This window comes from Pipra filicauda, unplaced genomic scaffold (assembly GCF_003945595.2).
Source record: "Pipra filicauda isolate LSUMZ 115617 unplaced genomic scaffold, ASM394559v2 scaffold413_size774581_pilon, whole genome shotgun sequence".
NCBI classification, from domain to species: domain Eukaryota; kingdom Metazoa; phylum Chordata; class Aves; order Passeriformes; family Pipridae; genus Pipra; species Pipra filicauda.
The window spans coordinates 475628-497168 of NW_024104547.1; the positions used below are offsets into that span (position 1 = coordinate 475628).

Genomic DNA, 21541 nt, shown 5'->3' on the forward strand with positions numbered 1-21541 from the left:
TTTGTGTTCCCCACAGTACTGCTGGCATGATTAACCCTTGCAGATGTGCCCAGAGTAGTTTTAGGGGCTTATTCTCCTGCCCAGCAGGATCACAGAGAGAAGGACATTCCAGGCTCTGTGCTTTAATGGTTCCTGCAGGACTGTGCAGCGAGGAGGGTGACTGCAAGGGACCTCGACACGAGGTCTGGAACGGCACAAGTGCAGGGCATGGGAAACTGCAATAGTGCTCAGGAATGAACAAAAAAAAGGCTCTAGGACTATTTAAAAGGAAAAATTAGTAATCTGTAATTCAATTTTGAGGGAATTCACTTGTGAGAGAGCACGTGCTGGCTGGGAGGGGAGGGCCATTTGCTCAGATGGGTGATAATCCATCGCAGCATATTCCCACACTGAGCCTCTTTGACAGGCATTAACCTTCCTCAGACCTCCCGAGGATGAGTGAGGAGCTGTGCCACTGGATGAGGAGTTTCTGGACTATGTGTGATAATTCAAACACCAGATTCTTGTTAGTCATGGCTGGTGCTGGTGGCTGCCCCACGTGGGAGTGCTGTGTGGGCCTGTGTGCTGCCGTGCTTCACAGTGAGGAGTGTGCTGGGCTCCGAGAGCACTTGGGTCTGACACCGGCCGGCTCGCTTTCTTGGATTTCTCCTTTGGAGTTTGGCAGCCATCTGCTTCAGGGAGTACAGTGGCCTCATAAGAGTTTATTTGATCTGACACATGACAAATTGTTTCTGCTGGCGGCTACTGGAGGCACAGTGTGTTCGCTGGCAGCTGCGGCTCTGCAGGCACTGGGAAGTTGAGGAAGGCAGGCCTGCCCTCCTCCTCCCTTAGGAGACATCAGTGGAGGGAGCATGTCTTTAACCCCCCTCCCATTCCAGCCTCCCCTTTGCTGTTGTTAAACTGCGCTGTTTGCATAGATTGTTCATGTTTGTGTGCTGGGTGTTGCTGCAGGTGCTGGCTGTGGCTCCTGTTGTGCGTTGGAGTGTGGAGCAGAGGAGAGCCTGTGTTCTGGAACAGGACCCAGGTGCCATTAAAGACACTTTGTTAAGTTGCTTTTTTTGGGGCACCCTTTTAACTCTGCAGTGAGGAGTGGAAGATTACATTTCTCAGCAGAATAAAAAGTACACGTTCCCCGTGAGATACTGTAAATACATTTTATCTGTTCTATTACCTGCAGTTTCAAGAATATGTCCCCTAAGCATTTTAATCTTGTTTTCCAGAGTTGTCTCAGGGTGAGGAATCGCTCCTATTTGCAACTTTGGGAATGATTACCTGTTCATTAATTTCTTCTCTTTCCTGCTGTCCATCTGTTATTGCTTCCAAGAGAAAAAAAGCTCTCTGTAAATCTCCCCCGGAACAGGGCTGAGAGCTTCATTAGACGGAGAGTTATGTGCGCTGGGGACGTGTTTGTGAGGGAGGATCCCGTGGCTGTGCTCGTGGACAGACCCATGGTGTGCCCTGGCTCCTCTGACACTGTCCCAGTGCCCTTGGCCATGCAGAGCCCACCCGGTGCCCAGCCTGGCTCATGGCTCCCTGCCCTGAGATGAAGCGAGCACGGCAGGAGCACATGTCAGGGCACACCTGGAGCGCTGTGCTGAGGCACAGGCTGAGGGTCAGGGCAGCTCAAGCACCCGAGCAGTGCTTTGCCTCCTGACGTGCTTTGCCTGCAGTACCAGGCTGCTGTTATGAAACAGGAACGGGATGGGACAATGTGGAGCAGTTCCTGCTGCCCTGCTTTTGTCCAGCAGCTAAAAGCCAGTTCAGAGGTTTTTGTGGAAGTGCTGTTTGCTTTGGTCTTTTTTTGCTTGCTCTTTAAGTACAGAGTTGAAAGAGCTGGAGACTGCAGGCCACTGTAATTATTATTTCTTCCTGAATAGCAGAATAAATGTGCCATTTATTGCATAAATGACAGGGTCCTTGCCTTGGGAAACATATGCAGCCTGTTCCCACTGCTGGCAGCCCTTCGACATGTGAGTAACTGCCCCTGCCCAGTTCTGGGTGCAGGGAGATTTCTCACTCCCTGGTTGGGGTCGGTGCCAAAGCTTGTCTTTACGTGTGACGTGTGTGGTCCCTGGAAGTCACTGGGGAGGCTGTCACTGAAACAGCCTGGATTCACAGGGCAGCTGCATTTAGATGGCAGCTGATGGAGAAGCTGTAGAATAGTTTGGGATTAAATCTGCATGCAGGAGGGGACAGCTGAAGTCTGTGGTTGTTGTGGCCACTCTGAACAGACGTGGCCTGGCAGTCCTGGCGTAGATGTGCCATGTCCCCACCTGCCGTGGCACCGCTGGGATGCAGAAGCAGCTGCTCAGGGTGTTCTGCTGTCTCATGGCAGAGAGGAAGGTGCTGCAGGTGCATCTTTGATCAGAGCTGAGAGTGTTGTGGCTGCCAGCTCTGCCAGCAGGCAGGGAGCATTCGTGTCCTTGGCTTTGCCAGTAGCCTTACAGCAAAGGCCAAAAAATGGAGAGTGAAGATCCCTGTGTCCTTTGGCTGCTGTGTTGGGTGTCACGGTGTCTGCAGAGACAGCAGATGCAGCGACAGCCAGGACTGCCTAAGGAAGGACCCTTGGTGGACTGGTGCTGCTCAGCTACTGAAATGTCAGTCCATGAAATGGCTCTTTATAGGGTGTTCTTACCAAAAGGATGTTCCCTTTGAGTGTCTGATCTCCTGCTGTTGATCCGAGCTCCAGATGAGAAACAGTGCAGAGATGAGAAGGTGTGGAGGTTGCAAACATATTCATTGTCCCTTGGAAGGGAAAATCGTGGAGGAAACCCACTCAGTTCTGGTCATGTCTCTGTTGTCGTCCTTCCCCAGTGCAGGTTTTGGGCTGCTGTGGCTGAGGGACAATGGGATGGAGCCAAGGTGCTGCTGCTGAGTGAACCCCATGTCTCTGGGGAGCAGGGAGCACGGTCCTGGAGCTCAGGAGGGACCTGTGGCCTGGGAGCTTTACTATTACTACTTTACTACTGCTTTAGTTCTCTCTTCATGACCCTTCACTGTGCACACCTGCATGGCCCAGCCTTACAGTTCAGATATCTGTAGCTGAGCACTTGCTGGAGCCTTCCCTGTGCAGAGGAGCCGTGCGGACCCCACAGCCCTCGAGTGCGGTGGCTTGTGTGACTCTGGCACGTGCAGGGTCCTGTGCTGGCAAAGGCATTCACAGAAATACTGTTTCACAACTCCACTGGGATCCAGGGGACGTTCAGAGGCAGGTTCTTCACTTTGTCACCGTGTTACAGCGATTTAAGGCTGAGGAGCTCTTTGAAGCACCAGTGCAGCTTGTTCTGCTGTGACAAGGTGGATGTGAAGGCTGGTGTGACTTCCATTCCCCAAGGAAAATGCCCTTTTGCACAGATCACAAGCCGTGGCTTTGCTGCTGTTTGAAGAGACCAGAGGAATCTCAGAGCCAGGCACTTTGTGCCACATCAAAGCCTTCCTGTCTGAAGCCGAGGTGCTGAGGAGCTCCAGCTCCGTGTCCTTCATGTCTGGGCAGCAAAAGGAAAGAAGGTCCCTGAACCAGGAATCACTTGGGGGATCAAAGCTCAGCTTAGCAGAGGCTGACGAGGCAAAAAGCAGGATGGCAACAGGAAGGACACAAATCTTGTGGATGATCTGGGCCATCTGATAACAGCAGTCAGGCCTCCAGAGAGACCTGTGAGGCCTTCTCTGGCACCTACCCCTGAGGAGGCAAATGTGCAGTGTCCTTCACTTGGCTGGAGCAATTCCGTGGTGCCTGAGGGATTGTTTAATAAGGATGGTGCAGTGTAACATTTCAAAGTGTTTTTTCCATGCAGTGCTACAAGTAACATATAAATAGCTCTAAAAGGCAACAAATCGTTCCCCAAAGTAGAGGTGGCAGATGACGAACAACAGGAGAGGGAAGGAATTGTGTTCGCTTTCAGCTTTCTATGTCTGTGCATTTACTTCTGCATTTGCAGCCCTTGGAGCTCTTTTTATTTTAAATTTCCTTAGGAAAATCCCCGCTGAAGGCATGCTGCCTGCTGTGACTGGCTGTTCTGCTTTGGCTTCAGCCCGGGGAGGCTCTGATAACTGGGGAACAGGACTCGCTTTTCAGTCTTGGTGGGAAAAGCCTGGGTACAGGAATGGAAACCACCATGTGTGTCAGTTCTAGATGATGGCAGTGGCAGTCTCTCAGCTCTCCCTTCGTGCTCATTCCTGTCCCAGGGCTAATTTAATTGCTTAACAAAGGCATCCTCTGAGACCACTGTGAAGGCACTAATGCAGTGAAAAAAATAAACAAACTTGGATTATGCCTTTCATCCAAGCACAGAAAGACAGTGATGGAGACCTCAGTGGAAGGAGCCCCACAATTCCCTCAGTTGTAACCACGGTGTCCATGTTACAAATGGAGCAACTGAGCTCCAGCGTGGGACTTGTCTGGATTGATGCAGGGATCTGGGACAAAACCAGGAGGGAACCTGCTTAGTTATGTTCATCCCCAGGGAGCTCCTTATTCCCCTTAAGGGGAGGGTTTGACTTTGGCTTCTTAGGGCTTTATTCTGAGTTTTGGTGCCAGTCTGGCAGGTCCTGAGTTGGTTTAGCCCACGAGATGGTTCCCAGTGGTCTTCACCTTTTCAACTGGGACCTTGCCACAAAACTGGAAGCACTGGGGAGCCCAGCTCACTTGCAAGGGAGGTGCTGAGCTGGACATCCAGCCAGGCATCCCATGAAATGAATCCTGCAGGTTGAATCCACGCCATGTTAACCCTGGCCACACAGCTAGGCCATGGGTGAGCCCCATGTTTGCTGCCCACATGCCATGTGCTCCCTGCTGTCCCTCCTCTCCCTGTCCCCCAGGTCCTCACGGGCAGTAAGAGCTGTCACCATGCCCGGTGCACTGTGCAGAGGTGAGAAAATGCATTTGTCATAAACTTCACAGCTCACTGTTCCCGCTGGATCAATAGGGCGGCTGGAGAAGTCCTTCACTGCCCGCTGTGGGGACACCCCTGTGCCAGGGGCTCCACAGGGCTGTGGCACGGGGTGTCCTTGGCTTGGCCATGCCCATGGGAAACCTTCCAGGAGGTTCCTGGTGGATGTACAGCCACAGGGGATGGATGGTTGTCCTGGGGCTGCAGAGCGGTGCTGGTGCTGCTGTAGGAGTTGTGTGCCTGATCCATCACCGTGGGATTTCTGTAACACTGAGCCGGAATTTTGCAGGTTTTTTTAACCTCTTAATTGAGTCCCTTTATAGGGAAGGTGGCATCTGACAGGAGAAGGAGGTTGTTATTTCATGTGAGAGACATAAGTGAACAGCAGGAACTTGGAAAATACAAAACCTGTTTCCAGAGAGGCTGGGAATATGCCAGCTAAAACTTTGGCTCTGTCCCACCAGCAGTGGGACATCAGGGCACCCTGGGGCCTGGCTGGTGCAGTGTGTGCTTTCTTTCCTCTTAGATTTCCAAGCTCAGGAAAGCAGAGGGGGTAAAAAACCCACACTGAACACTGGCAGACTCCTGGGTTAGTGTGAGCCAAGGTGTCACCTTGCAAATAGGGACTGATTGAAGTGATAGATCTGAGGGGGGGGGGGGAATATCACTCAATTATATGTGCTGTGCATGGGAAATTGCAGCAAGGAGCGGGAGAAGGGAATGGGTAGGGGCAGGAGGAGAGGTGTTTCCAGCTGGGGTTTGGGGAGGTGAGGAGGAAGGGGAAAGCTCTTTCCCGTGGTTGAGGTTAGGCAGTGTGGCAGCTTTCAGCAGGATGTCTGTCCTGAAGGTCTCTGCACATCTCTTGTCTCCAGGCAAATCTTAAATTGGTGCAAATCAGCCCCTGTGCTCTGGTGTGGGTTTGAACGTCCTTGCTGGCCCCAGAGCTCTGCAGAGTGAGGGAGTGCAGGCAGTCGCAGAGCCCTGCGAGAGCAGCTGCCAGGAATTCAGAGAGATGCGTTTCTTATAAATAATAAATGATAAACTCAGTCCTCTGATCTCTGAGGCACGCTCTGCTTTTGTACGCTCCGTGCTGGACTCAGCGGTCGCTCCCTGGCGCGGAGGGTCTGAGGGCTGCTGGTGGCACACCCGCTGCAGCCCCTGGAATTTTGGGATCGTGCTGAGCCAGGGCGGAGCGTGGCCCCTTCTGCCAGCGCTGCTAAGGAGCGGTGGGGAGGGTGAGGGCAGCCTTGCTCAGGCTTCACACCGCCGCAGTGCAAAGCTGCGCTCCTGCCCTCTGGAGAGCAGCGTTTTGTGGGAACGCTGCTTCCGGAATGAATTCATTAAGTCAATTGAACAGACTAAACGATGTTTAGTGTTAAACTGCGCGGGGCTGGATAAACACCAGGGGCGAGGTTGTGGCCGGGTAGAAGGGGCAATTCCAGCTTTATCCATAAGTGACCCACAACAACCCCCTGCTCTGCTCCCGTGTCAATGTGCCAATGCCGAGAGCTGCCCTCACTGTGCCCGGGTGCCGCTGTGCCACCTCCTGCCCTGGAGATATCCACGTCCTGCTCCCACTTCCATCGGCACCTGGCAGCGCTGTAGGAAGAGTAGCTGAGCTGCTGCTGGAGGGGCTGGTGTGAGCTGATGGCCGTTAGGGAGCCTGGAGGGGTTATTAATATTTATTGTTATTATTTGCTGGTGGCGGTTATAAAGGCTGTGTGATTGCACGGGACGTGCCAAGCTCTGTAAACACGTGTTCGTGCCATGGTTATCCTGCTCCTCCCGCCCCACTGCCCATGTCACAATTCCTCCCCTTGGAATTCCACCACGGTTCCAAGTGGTGCTTCTGCCACAGGACCTGCTGCTGGGGTTGGGCTGGGCCCAGCCTGCAGAGCTCGAGCCATGATTTATTCCTGTAAACCTGAAAGCGTGGCCTCCGTGCTGTGTGGGTTCTCCGTAGGCAGCCAAATATGAGAAGGTGTTCCCGCAACTTTTCCCTTGTGTAGGAGTGTTTTTAACACGCCAGAGCAGAGTCCCAGTAGGAGTAAATGATGAGGAGCAAGCAAGAAGAATAAATGTGGTTTTTTAAGCTATTTCATAAGCGACATCAATGGGATGGTCTGTATGGCAGCCGTGCCCTCCCTGCTGAGCTCATGGAGGTGGGAGGGTGTTTGCAAACAGCCTGTCCTGCCTTTCACCCAGGGGCTTCGTGCCCAGGTGGGACCCTCGGGCAGGGGTTGGGGGCTGTCAGTGCAGTGGGCTCCTGTGTGGGTTAGTGTATCTATGGATCTATTCTGGGGATACTCACTGGAGGCAGGAGTGTGCTTTCCCAGTGGCAGGATGGCTGGAGGAGCAGAGCTGCTGAGACCACCCTGGGCATCAGACCTTGAGTGAGGCTGCGTGGAGTCTGTGCCAGCCCAGTGAGGGGGATCTGTTTGGTTGGAAGGAACCTTAAAGCTCATCTTGTCCCACCCCCTGCCATGGACAGGGACACCTCCCACTATCCCAGGTTGCTCCAAGCCCCATCCAGCCTGCCCTTGGACACTTCCAGGGATGGGGCAACCACAGCTTCTCTGGGCAACCTGTGCCAGGGCCTCCCCACCCTCACAGGGAACAATTTCTTCCCAATATCCCATCTAACCCTGCCCTCTGCCAGTGGGAAGCTATTGCCCTTTGTCCTATCCCTGCAGGCCCTTGTCCAAAGTCCCTCTCAGCTCTCCTGGAGCCCCTTTAGGCCCTGGAAGGGGCTCTCAGGTCTCCCTGGAGCCTTCTCTTCTCCAGGTGAACCCTCCCAGCTCTCCCAGACTGGCTCCAGAGCAGAGGGGCTCCAGCCCTCGGAGCATCTCTCTGGACTTGCTCCAGCAGCTCCATGTTCTCATGCTGAGAGCCCCAGAGCTGAATGCAGCACTGCAGGTGAGGTCTCACCAGAGAAGAGTGGAGGGCAGAAGAGTGGAGTAGAGGAGAAGGACTCTGTTCCTGCCTGGTTTGTCCTGGGAGAGTTGACAAACGAACTGGGGCTCTGGAGCATCACGTGGGTCCCTGAAAGAAGCTCTTGATTCTGTTTGGGTTTGCTATTCAGGGCTCTTCTCCTGCTTTGCATAAGGTGATAGGTTCATAATTATGATTTTATTCTGTTTTTATTATTAATTTTTATTCAGATCCAGTTCTTTGATCAGTCAAGTGTATTCAGGTCTCTTCGAGGATCTTTGTAGTTTTAATACTGGCTTTAATGAAGGGGAAAATTCACTCCTGCCTCCTTTTGGAAATGTTGCTGACCAGGACCTGTCCATGGCAGGAGGGAACTCTGATAGGTGCCCAGAGCAAGGGGTCCCTGGAGCCCCTCAAGTTCCTGTCAATCAGCCAGCATGAAACCTGGGCACTGCCCCTGGGGCAGGTGCAGCCAGTTACTAGACCTCATCTTAGGGAAGAAAAAGCATGAAAAGAGGATGAAGATGGATTTTAAGAGGGGGAAAAGTGGTATCAAAGACTCACAAATCCTGTTCTTGGTGAAGCAGGTGCAGGGGTTGGTAGCTTGTTGTGGTTCTTGCCTCATCTTTCTCCTTGGCTTGGATCTTCCATGAAACTGTGCTGCAGGTGACTGTCTCCAGGTAAGTGTGTTTGGAAGGACAGGACCTGTGCTCTCTCTTATGAGATCAGTTGGGTCTTTAGTATGGGCAAGTTGCATTTTCATGGCAATTTGTGGAGGAAATCCAATTTGTGCTAGAATCCGTGGTGCAATGTCCAGGTACTGTCAGGGCAGGCAGAACTGAGGTGGGTCGTCAGGAGTGAGGTCTGCCAAGCAGACACATGGTCTTCAGAGCCTGTGCTCCCCAGTCCATGGGTATTTCCAGGCTGGCTTCTCTTAGCTTGGGATGTGCTTTCCAGGAGCCTTTGTGTCTGTGCCCCAGGAAGGAGAGGATGATGGTGGATGCAGGTTGGTCTTCTCTTTGAAAGCAGAGGGCTGTGCAGAGCCAACTAATGAGTGGGGAAGGCGCAGTGTCCTGTGGCCTCCCAGTAATCCTCTGTTTGTCCACCAGCTCTTTTCTCTCTTATGCACAGGCTGAATTTCAGCTTCAACCCTCCTCTTTCTCCTGCTGGTGTAGCTGTGCAGTCATTGAGCAGGAGGGACTGCTGGCCACAGGATGGCCCCAGGGCATCTGACTGACACTGCTCTGCAGCACATCAGCAAAAACAGCTGCTCATCACAGAGCTGGGGACCCTCTTGCTCAGGGGAATAAAATTTCAGGTCAGGTCAGCTGAATTTCCTTCTCTTTCTCTGTGGCATCTCACATCCCTTAGCCTGTCACATACTGGATGCCAGTCATTACAATGGCATTGTGTGAGAAGGGGATCTCAGCTCTCATCTGCTGATGGCATCTGTGGCCTCCGTGCCCCTCTCCAGTCACACAGCCACCTGCAGGGCTGGCTGTAGGACAGTTCCAGAGCTGCTGTTGCCCAGCACAGTTTGCCTTCAGCCGAAGAGGCTGTGAGTGCCGGCAGTCTTTGTGTTACAGTTCAGCTGAAGGGTAACTTGAACTGTGTTCCTCGAGATCTTCCATCACTGAATAGCTCTCCAGTGCTGCCCTCACTCAGTCAGGGAGCTCTGTCAATTATTTCTGCCTGTCGACACACAATGTGCTGTTGGTACTTCTGTTACCACTGGCCACCTCCGTGGAGGGTGGCTGGATAGACACCTTCCCTGAACCAGGAAATTTGCAGGCAATTTTGCAAGACACGTAATTCTCCTCCTGTTCCCTAGCTGAACCCTCAATGAGAACAAAGAGGCGGCTTATTGTTATAGCTTATTGTTATTTTGGTATCAGCCATGGTGTGGCAGCAGGACCAGGGCAGTGACTGTCCCTGTGCTGGCCCTGCTGAGGCCCCTCCAGGGCTGTGTCCAGTTCTGGGCCCTCATGGAAGAGAGACACTGAGGGGCTGGAGCGTGTGCAGGGAAGGGAACGGAGCTGGGGAAGGGGTTGAGGGAGCTGGGGGGGCTCATCCTGGAGAAAAGGAGGCTCAGGGGGGACCTTCTGGCTCTGCAACTCCCTGACAGGAGGGGGGAGCCGGGGGGGGTCGGGCTCTGCTGCCAGGGAACAAGGGACAGGAGGAGAGGGAACGGCCTCCAGCTGTGCCAGGGGAGGGCCAGGTTGGACATGAGGAGGAATTTCTCCCTGGAAAGGGTGTTCAGGCACTGGCAGGGGCTGCCCAGGGAGGTTTGGATTCCCCATCCCTGGAGGTGTCCAAGGAAGGCCTGGCCGTGGCACTGAGTGCTCTGGGCTGGGGACAAGGTGGGGATGGGGCACAGGGTGGATCCATGGGCTGGGAGGGCTTTTCCAGCCTCAGTGATTCTGGGATTCTGCTTCCAGTTGGCTGTAAAGCCAGACCCTGTTGAAGGGGCTGGGGAGCTCTCTGGGATGTCCATGTGCTTCCTGGAGGAGATCAGTATTCAGATGAGGCTTCAGATGGGTTGATTGGAGTGGCCCAGGACAGGCAGTGCAGGCTCTGAGCGGGGCCGTGGATGAGCACTGCATTCCCAGCAGCAGAGGCATTAATGAAACAGCTCCTCGTGCTGACGTGCCTTGACCTGTCACCTGTGACTACAGGAGCTGTAATCCTGGGGCTGTGCAGGCTCAGCTCCTGGGATCAGTGAGGATGTCCCTGCAATGGGAACAGAATGCTGTGCTGTGCTTTCTGTGGCTGCTGGGGCAGACGGGGCTTTCTGGAGCCGTGGAGCAGAACCTCCCAGCTCTGACAGGAGGAACCCTGCCAGGAACAGAGGCTGCTTTGAGTCTCACCCTTTGCTCTCTCCCTAATACATGATCTTCTTTGACAAGATCCGAGGGAATGGCTGGAGCTGTGTCAGGGCAGGCTCAGGTTGGATCTCAGCCAAAGGTTCTTCCCCCAGAGGCTGGTTGGGCACTGCCCAGGCTCCCCAGGGCAGTGGGCACAGCCCCAAGGCTGCCAGAGCTCCAGGAGGGTTTGGCTGATCCTCTGGGGCACAGGAGGTGACTGTTGGGGCTGGGTCTGTGCAGGGCCAGGGGTTGGACTGGATGATCCTTGTGGGTCCCTTCCAGCTCAGCATATTCTGGGATTCTGTGAAAAGATGATTATTAGGAAAAAATCCCACTCTGCACAAGAGGAGTTTGTGGCCTTCCTGTTGCAGTTCTGGTGCTGCCCAGTTGCACCTGTAGGTGGGTACAGCTGGATCCTCAAATGATGTCCTTAAATCAGAGCAAATGCTCCCTGTGCAGGTGGGGTTGCCATGACCACCCTTTCTTCTTTGCAAGCTGCAGGGGTTGTTCCCAAAAATGCATTGTATCCACAGAACATTCCATGTGGGAATCCTTCCATGCCCTCTGTGTGCATCTGTCTTGTAATGAGATGTCAGCCTGCCCAGGCTTCTCTCCAGGAGCTTCAGAGCCCCGTGTTGCACATGCTGGCTCCTCCTGTGTACCTGGGACTGAGGCAAAGTGCTAATTGTTGTGCAGATGTCATTTGCCAGGCAGGCAGGAGGCTGGAGGCTTGGAAGAGGCTGTGCTGTCATTTGCCACCAGCCTCCTCGGTACACGTGAGCTCTATTTTTATGGGAGTGTGCGTTTGCTTTCAGCCACTGCTTTGTTGGATTTCTTTTTTCTTTTTATTTCCAGGCTTGCAGGTAAAGTTTGAGGCATACATCTATTTTTCATTATCCCAGTTTCGCTGCTTGTTTTGTAACTAAAAAAAAAAAAAAAGAAACAAAAACAAACCAACCCCAAAACCTTTTTCCTGTGCAAAAAGCAGCAGTTTGTTCTGACATGAGGGGAAATTATTTTGTGGTCACCCTGAGACTGAGGTCATGACTGTGGCATTGGCCAAAAGGGCATGAAGATCAAGGTCTTCTGGGAGCAGATGGAGTTTGCAGCCATGAATCCTGCTCTGGGTGTTCCAGCTCAGGAGCCTGGGTGTTGGTTATAGCCTGATCGTGCTTGGCAGCGTCCAGGACAGAGATGGAGGCTTTGGCCACAGGTTGTCTCTGCCTGTCTTCTGAAAATGGAGAGCTTTTCTTCTACTCTAGCTGTAGTGTAAGAAGGGCTTATGGGTTCCTGAGGTGGTTCTTTGACCCTTTAGAAAGGAGGAGACACTGAAGGAGGAAATGCAAAGTGATGCTTTCCTGCAGGGTGTGAGTTAAGCAGGGGAACTCATTGCTCAGGGATACTGTGAGTGTCAGAAGTCCAGATCTGCTCCAAAAACAATTAATTGGGAAAATCTAGTTGATGTGGATTTGAACTCAGAGATAGAGGCTGCTGTTCAGGAAGACCCTGAGTCAGGAGTTTTTGGAATATGCAGAAGTACATCAGATGTATTATCTGTGCTCCCTGCTCTGTTTCTCATGTCCACCATTGACCACTGTGATGTGGTGGTTTGCCTTTTCTTCTCTTTTTTGGCAAAAACCAATTAGGAGGAGAAGAAATAACATAATGGAGTGGGGAGACAAGAGTGCAGTGAAGGGGTGGAAGGAGAGGAGCTTCTCCCTCGATGTTCCTGAAGGGCTCTGGGGGCAGAGGCTCTTTGGTGGCTGGAGCTGGTGTTGGGTGCTCCTGTGAGCACATTTTCTGCCTTGTGGAACAGGACATGGTTGCTTTGAGGAGGGAGAAGTGTGCGATGTGATGTGCCGTCCTGATGGACAGCAGAGAGCAAGAAGGATATTTCGGACTGCATGCATGGGAGGAAATTCTTTAAAACCTGGATAGGAGTAGGAGCAGACTTGATGGAGGGATGAGTAATGAAGGAGTGTTTGAACGGAACTAATCAGTCCCATCTTCTTTCAAAAGACCTCATTTAGTTTAATTTAGCAGCGTGTAAATTTAGAGCCAATCAAAGGAAATACTTGTGCAGGCTGTGTGCTGGCAGGCTGCTCGTTCCCTACCCCAGCAGCGAGCTGGAGGCTGGAAGTGGGTTCAGAGCCTCGTGTTGCGAGGCAGTGGGGACACACGTGTGTGGTTACACACGCAGGGCTGGAGACACGAGCTCTGAACCAGGGCACTGGCACCCACGAGAGCAGGACCCTTCATTTTTCCCTCTCCCTAGTTCAGCAGGAGGTCTGTGGTGGGTCAGGGTGGTTCTGTGCCACGGGGCTGCTCCGTGGTGCCCTGTAAGTGTGGTCAGAGCCAGCTCCTGAGCTCGTGGTTTGGGTGAGCTGGTGCTCTGAGCAGCAGGGAAAGCCTTGTGCTGCAGGAACCTCCAAGTAAACCTTGTTGACCTCCGCAAAATGTTGTTTTCCTTAAGAAAAACCTACATATGGATTAGATAAACCCCTGATCCTTGGACAGCTGGTCGTTTTGTTTAATTTGAATTAATGCAGTGATTTCTGTGATTAAAAAGAGGCACAGGCAGAAAAAGCCCTCGCAGGATTGCACTGATTTTTATTTTCCCCTGTAGTTGTCGTACATGGCACTAACACAGTGATTTCAAACAAGTCTTGCAGGTCTCTTCATATTTTCCAGGAGAGATGTAAGCCCCTGTGGGGTCAATATGAGCTACTTTGGCATTACCTGTCACTAACCCCATTAGCAGTGAGACCAGCTGCCCCCAACAGGACCCGTGTGCTCACACCTCGAGGTGTTCTGCTTCCAGCAGTGTCACACCCCTGATCCCATGCTGTGTTGCAAAGTGTTGTGTAAAGAGTCCTGAAGCCTGTGAAAACAAGGAATAAAGTACTGTTGGGTTTGTTTTCCTTTGCATTTCAGGCTGGTGCAATGTCTCACTGGGCCGGTCTCCTCTCCACCGCTGCCAGAGTCAACCTGCTGGTGCTGCTGGTGTCTGTGCTGTTCTCCTGGTCAAGCCTGAGCGACAGAGTTCCTGTAAGTGTTGGCTGCTCTGGCTGGGAACCGTGCCACTAGGGTCTGTGGTGGGGTGACAGCCTTCCCTGAGCCTTCTCTAGAGCCCAGGAGGGTGTTGCAATGGTTGGTGAATCACCTCTAAGAGGGGTGGCTTCAATTGGATTCCTGGCTGTGCATCTGTTGAGTCACCACAGGTGAGTCAGGCTTAGGAGAGCATCCTCTCAGGTCCTCAGTGCCACATGCATGGATTTTGGTACTTGATCTGGAAGCTGCAGTTGAGGTGAGTGGGGTCTGTCTGCCCCTTTGAACGTGTACTGAGTGTGAAGCTCCCCAGGTTGGATCCTGCTGCTGCTGAGCCCTGGGTGCCAGGCCCCAGGAGAGCTCCCTCGAGGAAGCTCAAGCAGTAGAGTGTGGTGGTTTTTTCATCTAATTAATGCTGTGGTTTAAACTAGGGGGTACCCCCAGAGCACTGACATAGGGGACTACCAGATCCCATGTCCCTGGACGCTCCTGCTCTTACACTGCAGCTTTCTGGGCTGTTGGTTTTGGATGCAGCTCTCTGGGGGCTGGGCTGTTACCCAGAGCAAATCAAGGGACAGATCACAGTGTAGGCACTGTAGGTCAGTGCCTCAGGCCCACCTGGAGTCACGTAATGACTTTTGTACCAGCCATGGTGTGGCAGCAGGACCAGGGCAGTGACTGTCCCTGTGCTGGCCCTGCTGAGGCCCCTCCAGGGCTGTGTCCAGTTCTGGGCCCTCATGGAAGAGAGACACTGAGGGGCTGGAGCGTGTGCAGGGAAGGGAAGGAGCTGGGGAAGGGGCTGGAGCAGCAGGAGCAGCTGAGGGAGCTGGGGGGGCTCATCCTGGAGAAAAGGAGGCTCAGGGGGGACCTTCTGGCTCTGCAACTCCCTGACAGGAGGGGGGAGCCGGGGGGGGTCGGGCTCTGCTGCCAGGGAACAAGGGACAGGAGGAGAGGGAACGGCCTCCAGCTGTGCCAGGGGAGGGTCAGGTTGGACATGAGGAGGAATTTCTGCCTGGAAAAGATGGTCAGGCACTGGCAGGGGCTGCCCAGGGAGGTTTGGAGTCTCCAGGTGGCCAAGAAGGCCAATGGATCCTGACCTGGCTCAGGAACAGTGTGGCAGCAGGAGCAGGGAAGTGATTCTTGCCCTGTACTCAGCGCTGGTGAGGCCACCCCTGGAGTGCTGTGTCCAGCTCTGGGCCCTCAGCTCAGGAAGGACATGGAGGGGCTGGAGCAGGGCCAGAGGAGAGCAACGAGGCTGGGGAAGGGACTGGAGCACAAGTGCTGTGAGGAGAGGCTGAGGGAGCTGGGGGGGCTCAGCCTGGAGAAGAGGAGGCTCAGGGGAGACCTCCTCACTCTCTGCAACTCCCTGACAGGAGGGGGGAGCCAGGTGGGGGTCGGGCTCTTCTGCCAGGAACCAGCAGTAGGACAAGAGGGCTGGGTCTTCAGCTGTGCCAGGGGAGGTTTGGGTTGGATATTAGGAAGAAATATTTTACAGAGAGAGTGATCAGACATTGGAATCATCAAGTCCAACCCTTGATCCAACCCCGCTGTGGTTCCCAGACCATGGCACTGATGCCACATCCAGTCTCATCTTAAAAACCTCCAAGGATGGTGCATCCACCACCTCCCTGGGCAGCCCCTTTTGATGTCTTATTACTCTCTCTATAAAAAATTTCTTCCTCCTTGAGTGCAAGCAGTATCCCAGACCCTCCCTAATCAGGCTTTTCACTTTATTGCCCTTGATTCCAGACTGGTCAAGCAAGGAAGCTTTTTGCCTTTAAGGAAATGCCCATTGTTCTTTAGAAAACATCTTTTTCCTACTTTTAGTTATTGAAACAGACCAAAAAGGATTTTACTAATTTCTGTGTAGATGAAGAATGGCTTGTGTCGAGTTGCCCATTTTTGCCAGAAACACTGATGAAAATGGGGTGTTGCAAAGCAACTGTGGCCAAGCAGTGACAGTAACACTTAAATGAACCAAGTCACATCCTTTTACCCTTGCTGAGCATTTAAGCCCCAGCACTTGTCCTCAGCAGAGCTGGTAAACATCAGCTGTCTCCATTATGTGTTTGAACAGCTCCAGCCCTGGGAGGCCTGTTGGTGCATTTACAATAGCCTGTATCACTGAGTCCCTCTCGGAGAGTCACAGAGCCGTGGAAATAACCTAAGTAATAACTGCTCCACTCGCTCCTTTTTAGTCCCGTGGAGTCTTGGCTCGGGAAATGTTAACATTGATTTTCATCTGCAGAACCTGGGTTTTTATGGCTGTGATTGTTCCTGAGCGTTAACGTTTGTTATAATTTGAACAATTTTGAGCCCCTGACGCACTCAGTGAAAGCGGGAGTTAAGCTCTGTTTTCTCAGGCATTTCGGCAATCGCGTTCCTTTCTGGCAGCTAAAATATAAATATTCTATAGGTTTGTCAGCCACATTCATAAGCTACCACAGTCATGGAAGCATGGAATTGTTTAGGCTGGAAAAACCCTCTGAGGTTGTTGAGTCCAACCATTCCCCCAGCACTGCCAAGCCCACCACTAAACCGTGTCCTGAAGTGCCACATCCACGCTGTCATTGCTCCTGTTCGTGTTTTGCTCAAGTTGGCATTTCTCTTGCTCAGAAACACTCTCCTAGGCTGGAAAATGGATGTTTCTATGCAGAGCATCCAGATTCTGACAGAAAATACACATGCATTTTTTTCCAAGGAGTGGAAGAAGAGAAGACAGAACGTGGCCCAAAATTTCCAATTAACCTCCAAATTTACTTTTTTTTCTTTCCCTCTGAAAACATTCAAAGGATTAATATCCAAACACTTCATGAAGTGAGCTGTAACTCTGTTCTAATTGCCAACAATTAGGAATAATCTTTCCCTATAGGCTGGTTATCTGAAATTATTCAGTGGTGGCTGAATTGGTGATCTCGGAAGCTGATAATATCCCCTCCAACAGGCACTGAGCTGTCCAGATGATAAACCCCGATCAGTTCATCTGTTCCTGTTCAAACCAGAGCAGCACAGAGCCGCTTCCTCTGGTGTGACAGTACCAGGTCGTTACTCTGCACTCTCCATAATTGTATCCATTGCAGTTTTACATGACTCCCACCAGCTCCCTAGGGAGACTTTCCATTGAGCAGTGAGGTTTCCCTCGCAGCAAGGATTTTTTTTCCCCTGCTTTTCATCCCTGTTTTTCCCTGTGCGTAGCGTCGTACGACTCGTGCTGGCTGCTCTCCCACACCTCTGCCATCCCCATGCTGCACTTGCCACGTAGGTGGTGATTAAATCCCTGCCTCATTGTTTTAAAAGACTTGGAGAACGCTGGGAACGTGTGGAGAAGAGGATCCTCGCGTTTGTATCGTGTGGGCAACTCGGTGTGCTTTTTCTCGTGTCCTGTTTTGGAAATAGCTGAACTATTTTAGCTGAAATCTTCTCCAAGCCTGAAATAAGTGCATTTAAGAAAAAAAAAAAACAACCAAACATCAACCAACGATCCTCGAGGCGTTCCACTCGTGTGGAAAATTTCAGCTGAAAAAGTTAGAAGTTTGACATATTTTTAGGCAAGGGAAAACGGGGTCTTACGACGTTACGCAACCCTAATAATAGCCAGGGCCCCTGGCTCTGAGTGAAATACAGGTGAGGCTCTGTGAAAGCTGGTTTAAAACCTACAGCCTGCCCTGGAATAGGAAATCAGCTGCGTTGCTTTGTTCAGCACAAATGTCATGCTAGTTATGCATGTTTAACCTTTAATATACTTTAAATCTAAATTTAACCATGTGGAAAGAATCTCGGATGTCAAAAAAAAAAAATCTGCTGGCGAGGGAAAAAATTCTGTATTCTCAGCCAGCACTAAATTACCCAGATGCAATTGCTAATGAGCTGAATCTCTTGTCTCCAAAAGGAGTTTGCCCTTACAAAAATAGAAGAGAGCGACATAAAAGATGACAGTGGGAACGAGCCGGTGACAGAGGATGACGCTGATCCTGAAGACCTGGAAGTGTTTTACCCCACACATCAGTGGCAAACCCTCCGTCCAGGTAACTAATTATAGCATCTCTCTGGAGCCCCACCTGTCAGCACTGACAGCAGCCTTGCAGGCACTCCAATTCCTGCCTGTTCCCATGACAATGTGAGCTTTTGCTGATGTTCAGATAAAGAGATGAGGACTCAGTGACCCAGTACAGGGACCAGAGGCCACGGCCAAAGCGCCTGGCAAAGGGGAGTGGTTGCTAAAGTGCTTTCAGGTCACTTGAGCAGAGAGAGCGGGCTGCCAGCCCTAGGGTAGGTAGTGGGGTGTCTCTGTCCCTGCCTCCACAGCCCTTTTTCTCTTCCACGCTTGCCAAGGGACAGATTTTACAACATTTGTTGGCATGTGCGTTCCCAGGTCTGCTGTGCTCCGGTGTGGGCTGGTGCAAGCTGATTAGGAACTGTCACTGTAGCACTGCACAGCATTTTAACAATGGGTTTTCTGTTCCTTGGCTGTTTGAAATCCAGCTTTTATTCCTATCTGTGCAAACCACAAAAGTAAATCTCTTCCCCTTTTTTTGGGTTGGTGTCTTTTATTAGACGTGCGTGGGACACGTGTGGTGAGAGGAGCCCAGTGGAGCAGACTGGCTTCACTGCAAGGGCCCGAGCACTGGGAAGGCTCTGGAGGAGCCAGGCCCATGCAAACACACACACAGATGCATGTGTGCATACATATTTCAGCAATTACCCTGTCTCTGGGGTCCTGAACGAGCTGTTTAATCCACTTGTGCTTTGGTGTCCTCATGTATATGCAGGTGTAATACCTTCCCACCTCACAAGGGTGAACTAAGTAGTAATTAATTTTTATAAAGTGCTCTGAATTTAAGAGCTTTATCCTGTGCTCAGTATTATCATTGAATGAATAAGTATGGGTTCCATTTGTCTTGAAATTTCTGCCAGATATAGCAGAACGACTTTTCCAAGTGTAAATCTTTGTATAACATAAATGGCTACGAAAGCCCCTACGTCTCACAAAGCCGCAGTATATACTTATATTCCATTTCTGTACCATTATGTATGGAAGGCATGTGGTGTCCCTGCTCATTATTCAGCCTTGCAGATCCCCAGCACCCTTGTTGGAGCAGAATATGTGTATCCTTGCAGTCATTATGAACCTCTCTGCAGGGTTTGTTCAGAAGCACCTTCTCCATTGCTCGAGTGCCTTATTCCACTTTATTTTTGTAGTAATTCCATGTTGGGCACTTGCAGCGCAGGGCTCGTGGAAGTGGGGAGCTTGTCAGCATTCACAGAGGAGAATAATTTTGGTAACTCTTGGGAGAGCTTACATGGTGCTCTGTCACCCAGTTCAGGTGCGTGGTAAGTTTGGGTGAAGACATACCAGAAAGAGGAGTCTACCTTGGTCTCCCCCTGCCAAGCTGGGTTTCTGTCTCCTGGGGGTTTCTCTGAAGTGAAATCTCTGTGTGGACTGGGACTCTCACTTCTGGCACATGTATACCCGAGGCTGGGGAACCAGCTGCCAGCACGAGCCCACCCCTGCAGCCTCTGGGCTCCCAGTGGGAGCACAGGACAAGGACCCACAGGACAAGGGAAGCAGCTGGTGTGGCTGCACCCGGGATGTCCCTCTCAGTCCTTTAGCAGAGGCACATGCCTTGGCAGTGTGTCTAATCCAGTGGTTCTGCATCTTCCCATGTTCTCTGAAGTGGTTCCACTCGCTGGCAGCTGAGCAGAGCCCTGGCTGGGCTGGCTGGAGTGTGCTCAGCACAGTGCTCAGGAGTTTGCTCTTGGCCACCTGCCTCTCCAGGGTGCCCCCGTCCCTCTCCCATTGTACCCCTGTGGCAAATTGGCCCAGTGTCTCCTAGGGAAGCAAATGTTTTGATTTAAAATCTGGATCTTCAGTTTTGAATACTGTAAGGGAGCTCGGAGTTGTGTTTCTCCTCATCTCATCCTGTTTCAACTTGTTCCTGTTCTGAGCTCACACAGGATTTCTGTGCTTCTCCACACTTGTGCAGTAGCTCATCTTTTATAGATGTATCCCCAGTTTTCCTCTGCTGTGTTTCTAGTTCCCTGTTGCTAATTGCATCAATCTGTGTTTCCACTGAGACTGCAGCAGTGTCATCAACCTGTAACCTGTCAGATCTCCCCCCCAAATTCGATTGTTATTGTATCTGTAACGCTGCTTTGGGTGCTTGTTCCTCCCTGCCTGCAGTGTGAGCTGGATTTTGATCAAGTGCTTTCTTGCACTTTGAGCACACTTCAAGCTGCTGGAGGTAGCTGGATGCAAACACAGAGAGACAGTTGCCCTAAGAGCTCTGCCTCCTGTAATCTAGAAGCAGGATCAGTTGTCTCTTCTGCCAGGCAGCCGGAGAGCTGATGGCTCTGGGAAGGTTGGTGAAACTTCACAAAGTCCTTTAACACTTTGTTAGGCATTTCTTCTTTCTCACTTGGCACTAAATAATGCACCAGGTGCAGCTGGCTCAGACAGAAAGGAGATGTGTGCCTTGGAAAGGCTTCCAGCACCTCTGTTATTGTTCTTTTTTTGGTATAATCTGTGGGGCTTTTCCTTCTGTCTGTGTTTGGAACCTGCAGGTTACCCGGGTTTTAATGAGTGGGATTGCAGTGTCCTCTGCATGGAGGTTCACACCCCTGCTCAGACCATTCCTGTGGTCAGGTAACTGTTCCACCACAGACACAGAGTCTTCCTGAAGTTGTGCTTCCTCTGCTGTCTTTTTCCTTTTGGAATACACTTTCACCAGGTGATAGTTCCCTTGGGAGTTGGAACCTCTGTGGGGAAACCTAGCAGAGGTGACTTTTGTTGCTGTGTACGTTGAGCTCTGCCAAGCACGTGGAGTCAGTGCACAGAAACACCTGCTGCCCTTCAAGGTGATCTTACCTGATGGTTGTGGCAACCAAAGGCTGATCCTTGGTCTTTGGGATGGCAGAGATGAATGGAAGTGTTCAGAAAACAGGTAGATGTGGTGCTTAGGGACATGGCTTAGTGGTGGCCCTGGCAGTGCCGGGTTAATGTTCTGAGAGGGCTTTTCCATCCTTAATGATTCTGTGATGGTTTTCTCCATAATTTTGACAGTTTTCTTGGGGGTTCTGTGTATAAAAGCATTTCCTTCACGTTTCTGGTGACCTCAAATCTGCTATGCAACATCCCAGAGCACACGAATGCTTTGTTTCCTGGGAATTCTCTACTTTTGTGATTTGGGCACTGTTTCCCTCTGTTTTGTTTAGCATTCCTGATGATGATTGGAAGCTGGATTGCTCCAGCCAGCATTGGGGTCAGCAGTGGCTCCTCTGGGAAGACCTTACCATGAAGGTTAAGAAAAAGGATATAAGAGGCACAGGTTTAAATGGGAAAGAAACAGGAGGTTAATCAGCCCCCCAGCAGTGATGAGCACTCTGGGGATCCAGGGCTGTGTGGGGCCTCTGCAGGTGGGATCTATCTCTTCCCTGCTCCCTGACGTAGCAGAAACCCACTGGCAGGTTTCTCAGCTGGGAGTTGGGAGTTAAGGAGTCCAGTTTCTGAATCCAGATGGACCAAGCAAGAGCCTCATCTGCCCAAAATGTCCAAATATTTGCAGCCAGCAGTGGGGCACAGAGAGGCTGCCTTTGGTGCAGAGCAGCTCCCTGCAGACTGGAGAGATGGAGCAAAGCCTTGCATTGGCGATGGGAACGTTGCAGCACGGATCTCCCTGGGGTTTGGATAGGTATCCCAGTGTCTCAGGGCATGGGGCTTGGCTGGCTGTACCCTCAGCCAGGGTTAGAGTTCTGCCTTGCAGAGCCCTGTGCCGGTACCTGCAGTGGCTCCACAGCATTTCTGCTGCCCAG

The 21541-nt window shown here is 51.7% G+C and overlaps 1 protein-coding gene across 2 annotated transcripts in view; it reads left to right on the forward strand.

The window, feature by feature from the left end:
- SIL1 (SIL1 nucleotide exchange factor) overlaps positions 1-21541 on the forward strand; it is a 99907-nt gene that overhangs the window by 10716 nt on the left and 67650 nt on the right. For both annotated transcript variants that reach the window (XM_027745130.2, XM_039385485.1), the window contains exons 2-3: positions 13619-13732; positions 17622-17757. In XM_027745130.2, the coding sequence (XP_027600931.1) occupies positions 13628-13732; positions 17622-17757 (241 nt within the window). In that variant the 5' untranslated portion in view covers positions 13619-13627. The remainder of the gene's footprint in view (positions 1-13618; positions 13733-17621; positions 17758-21541) is intronic.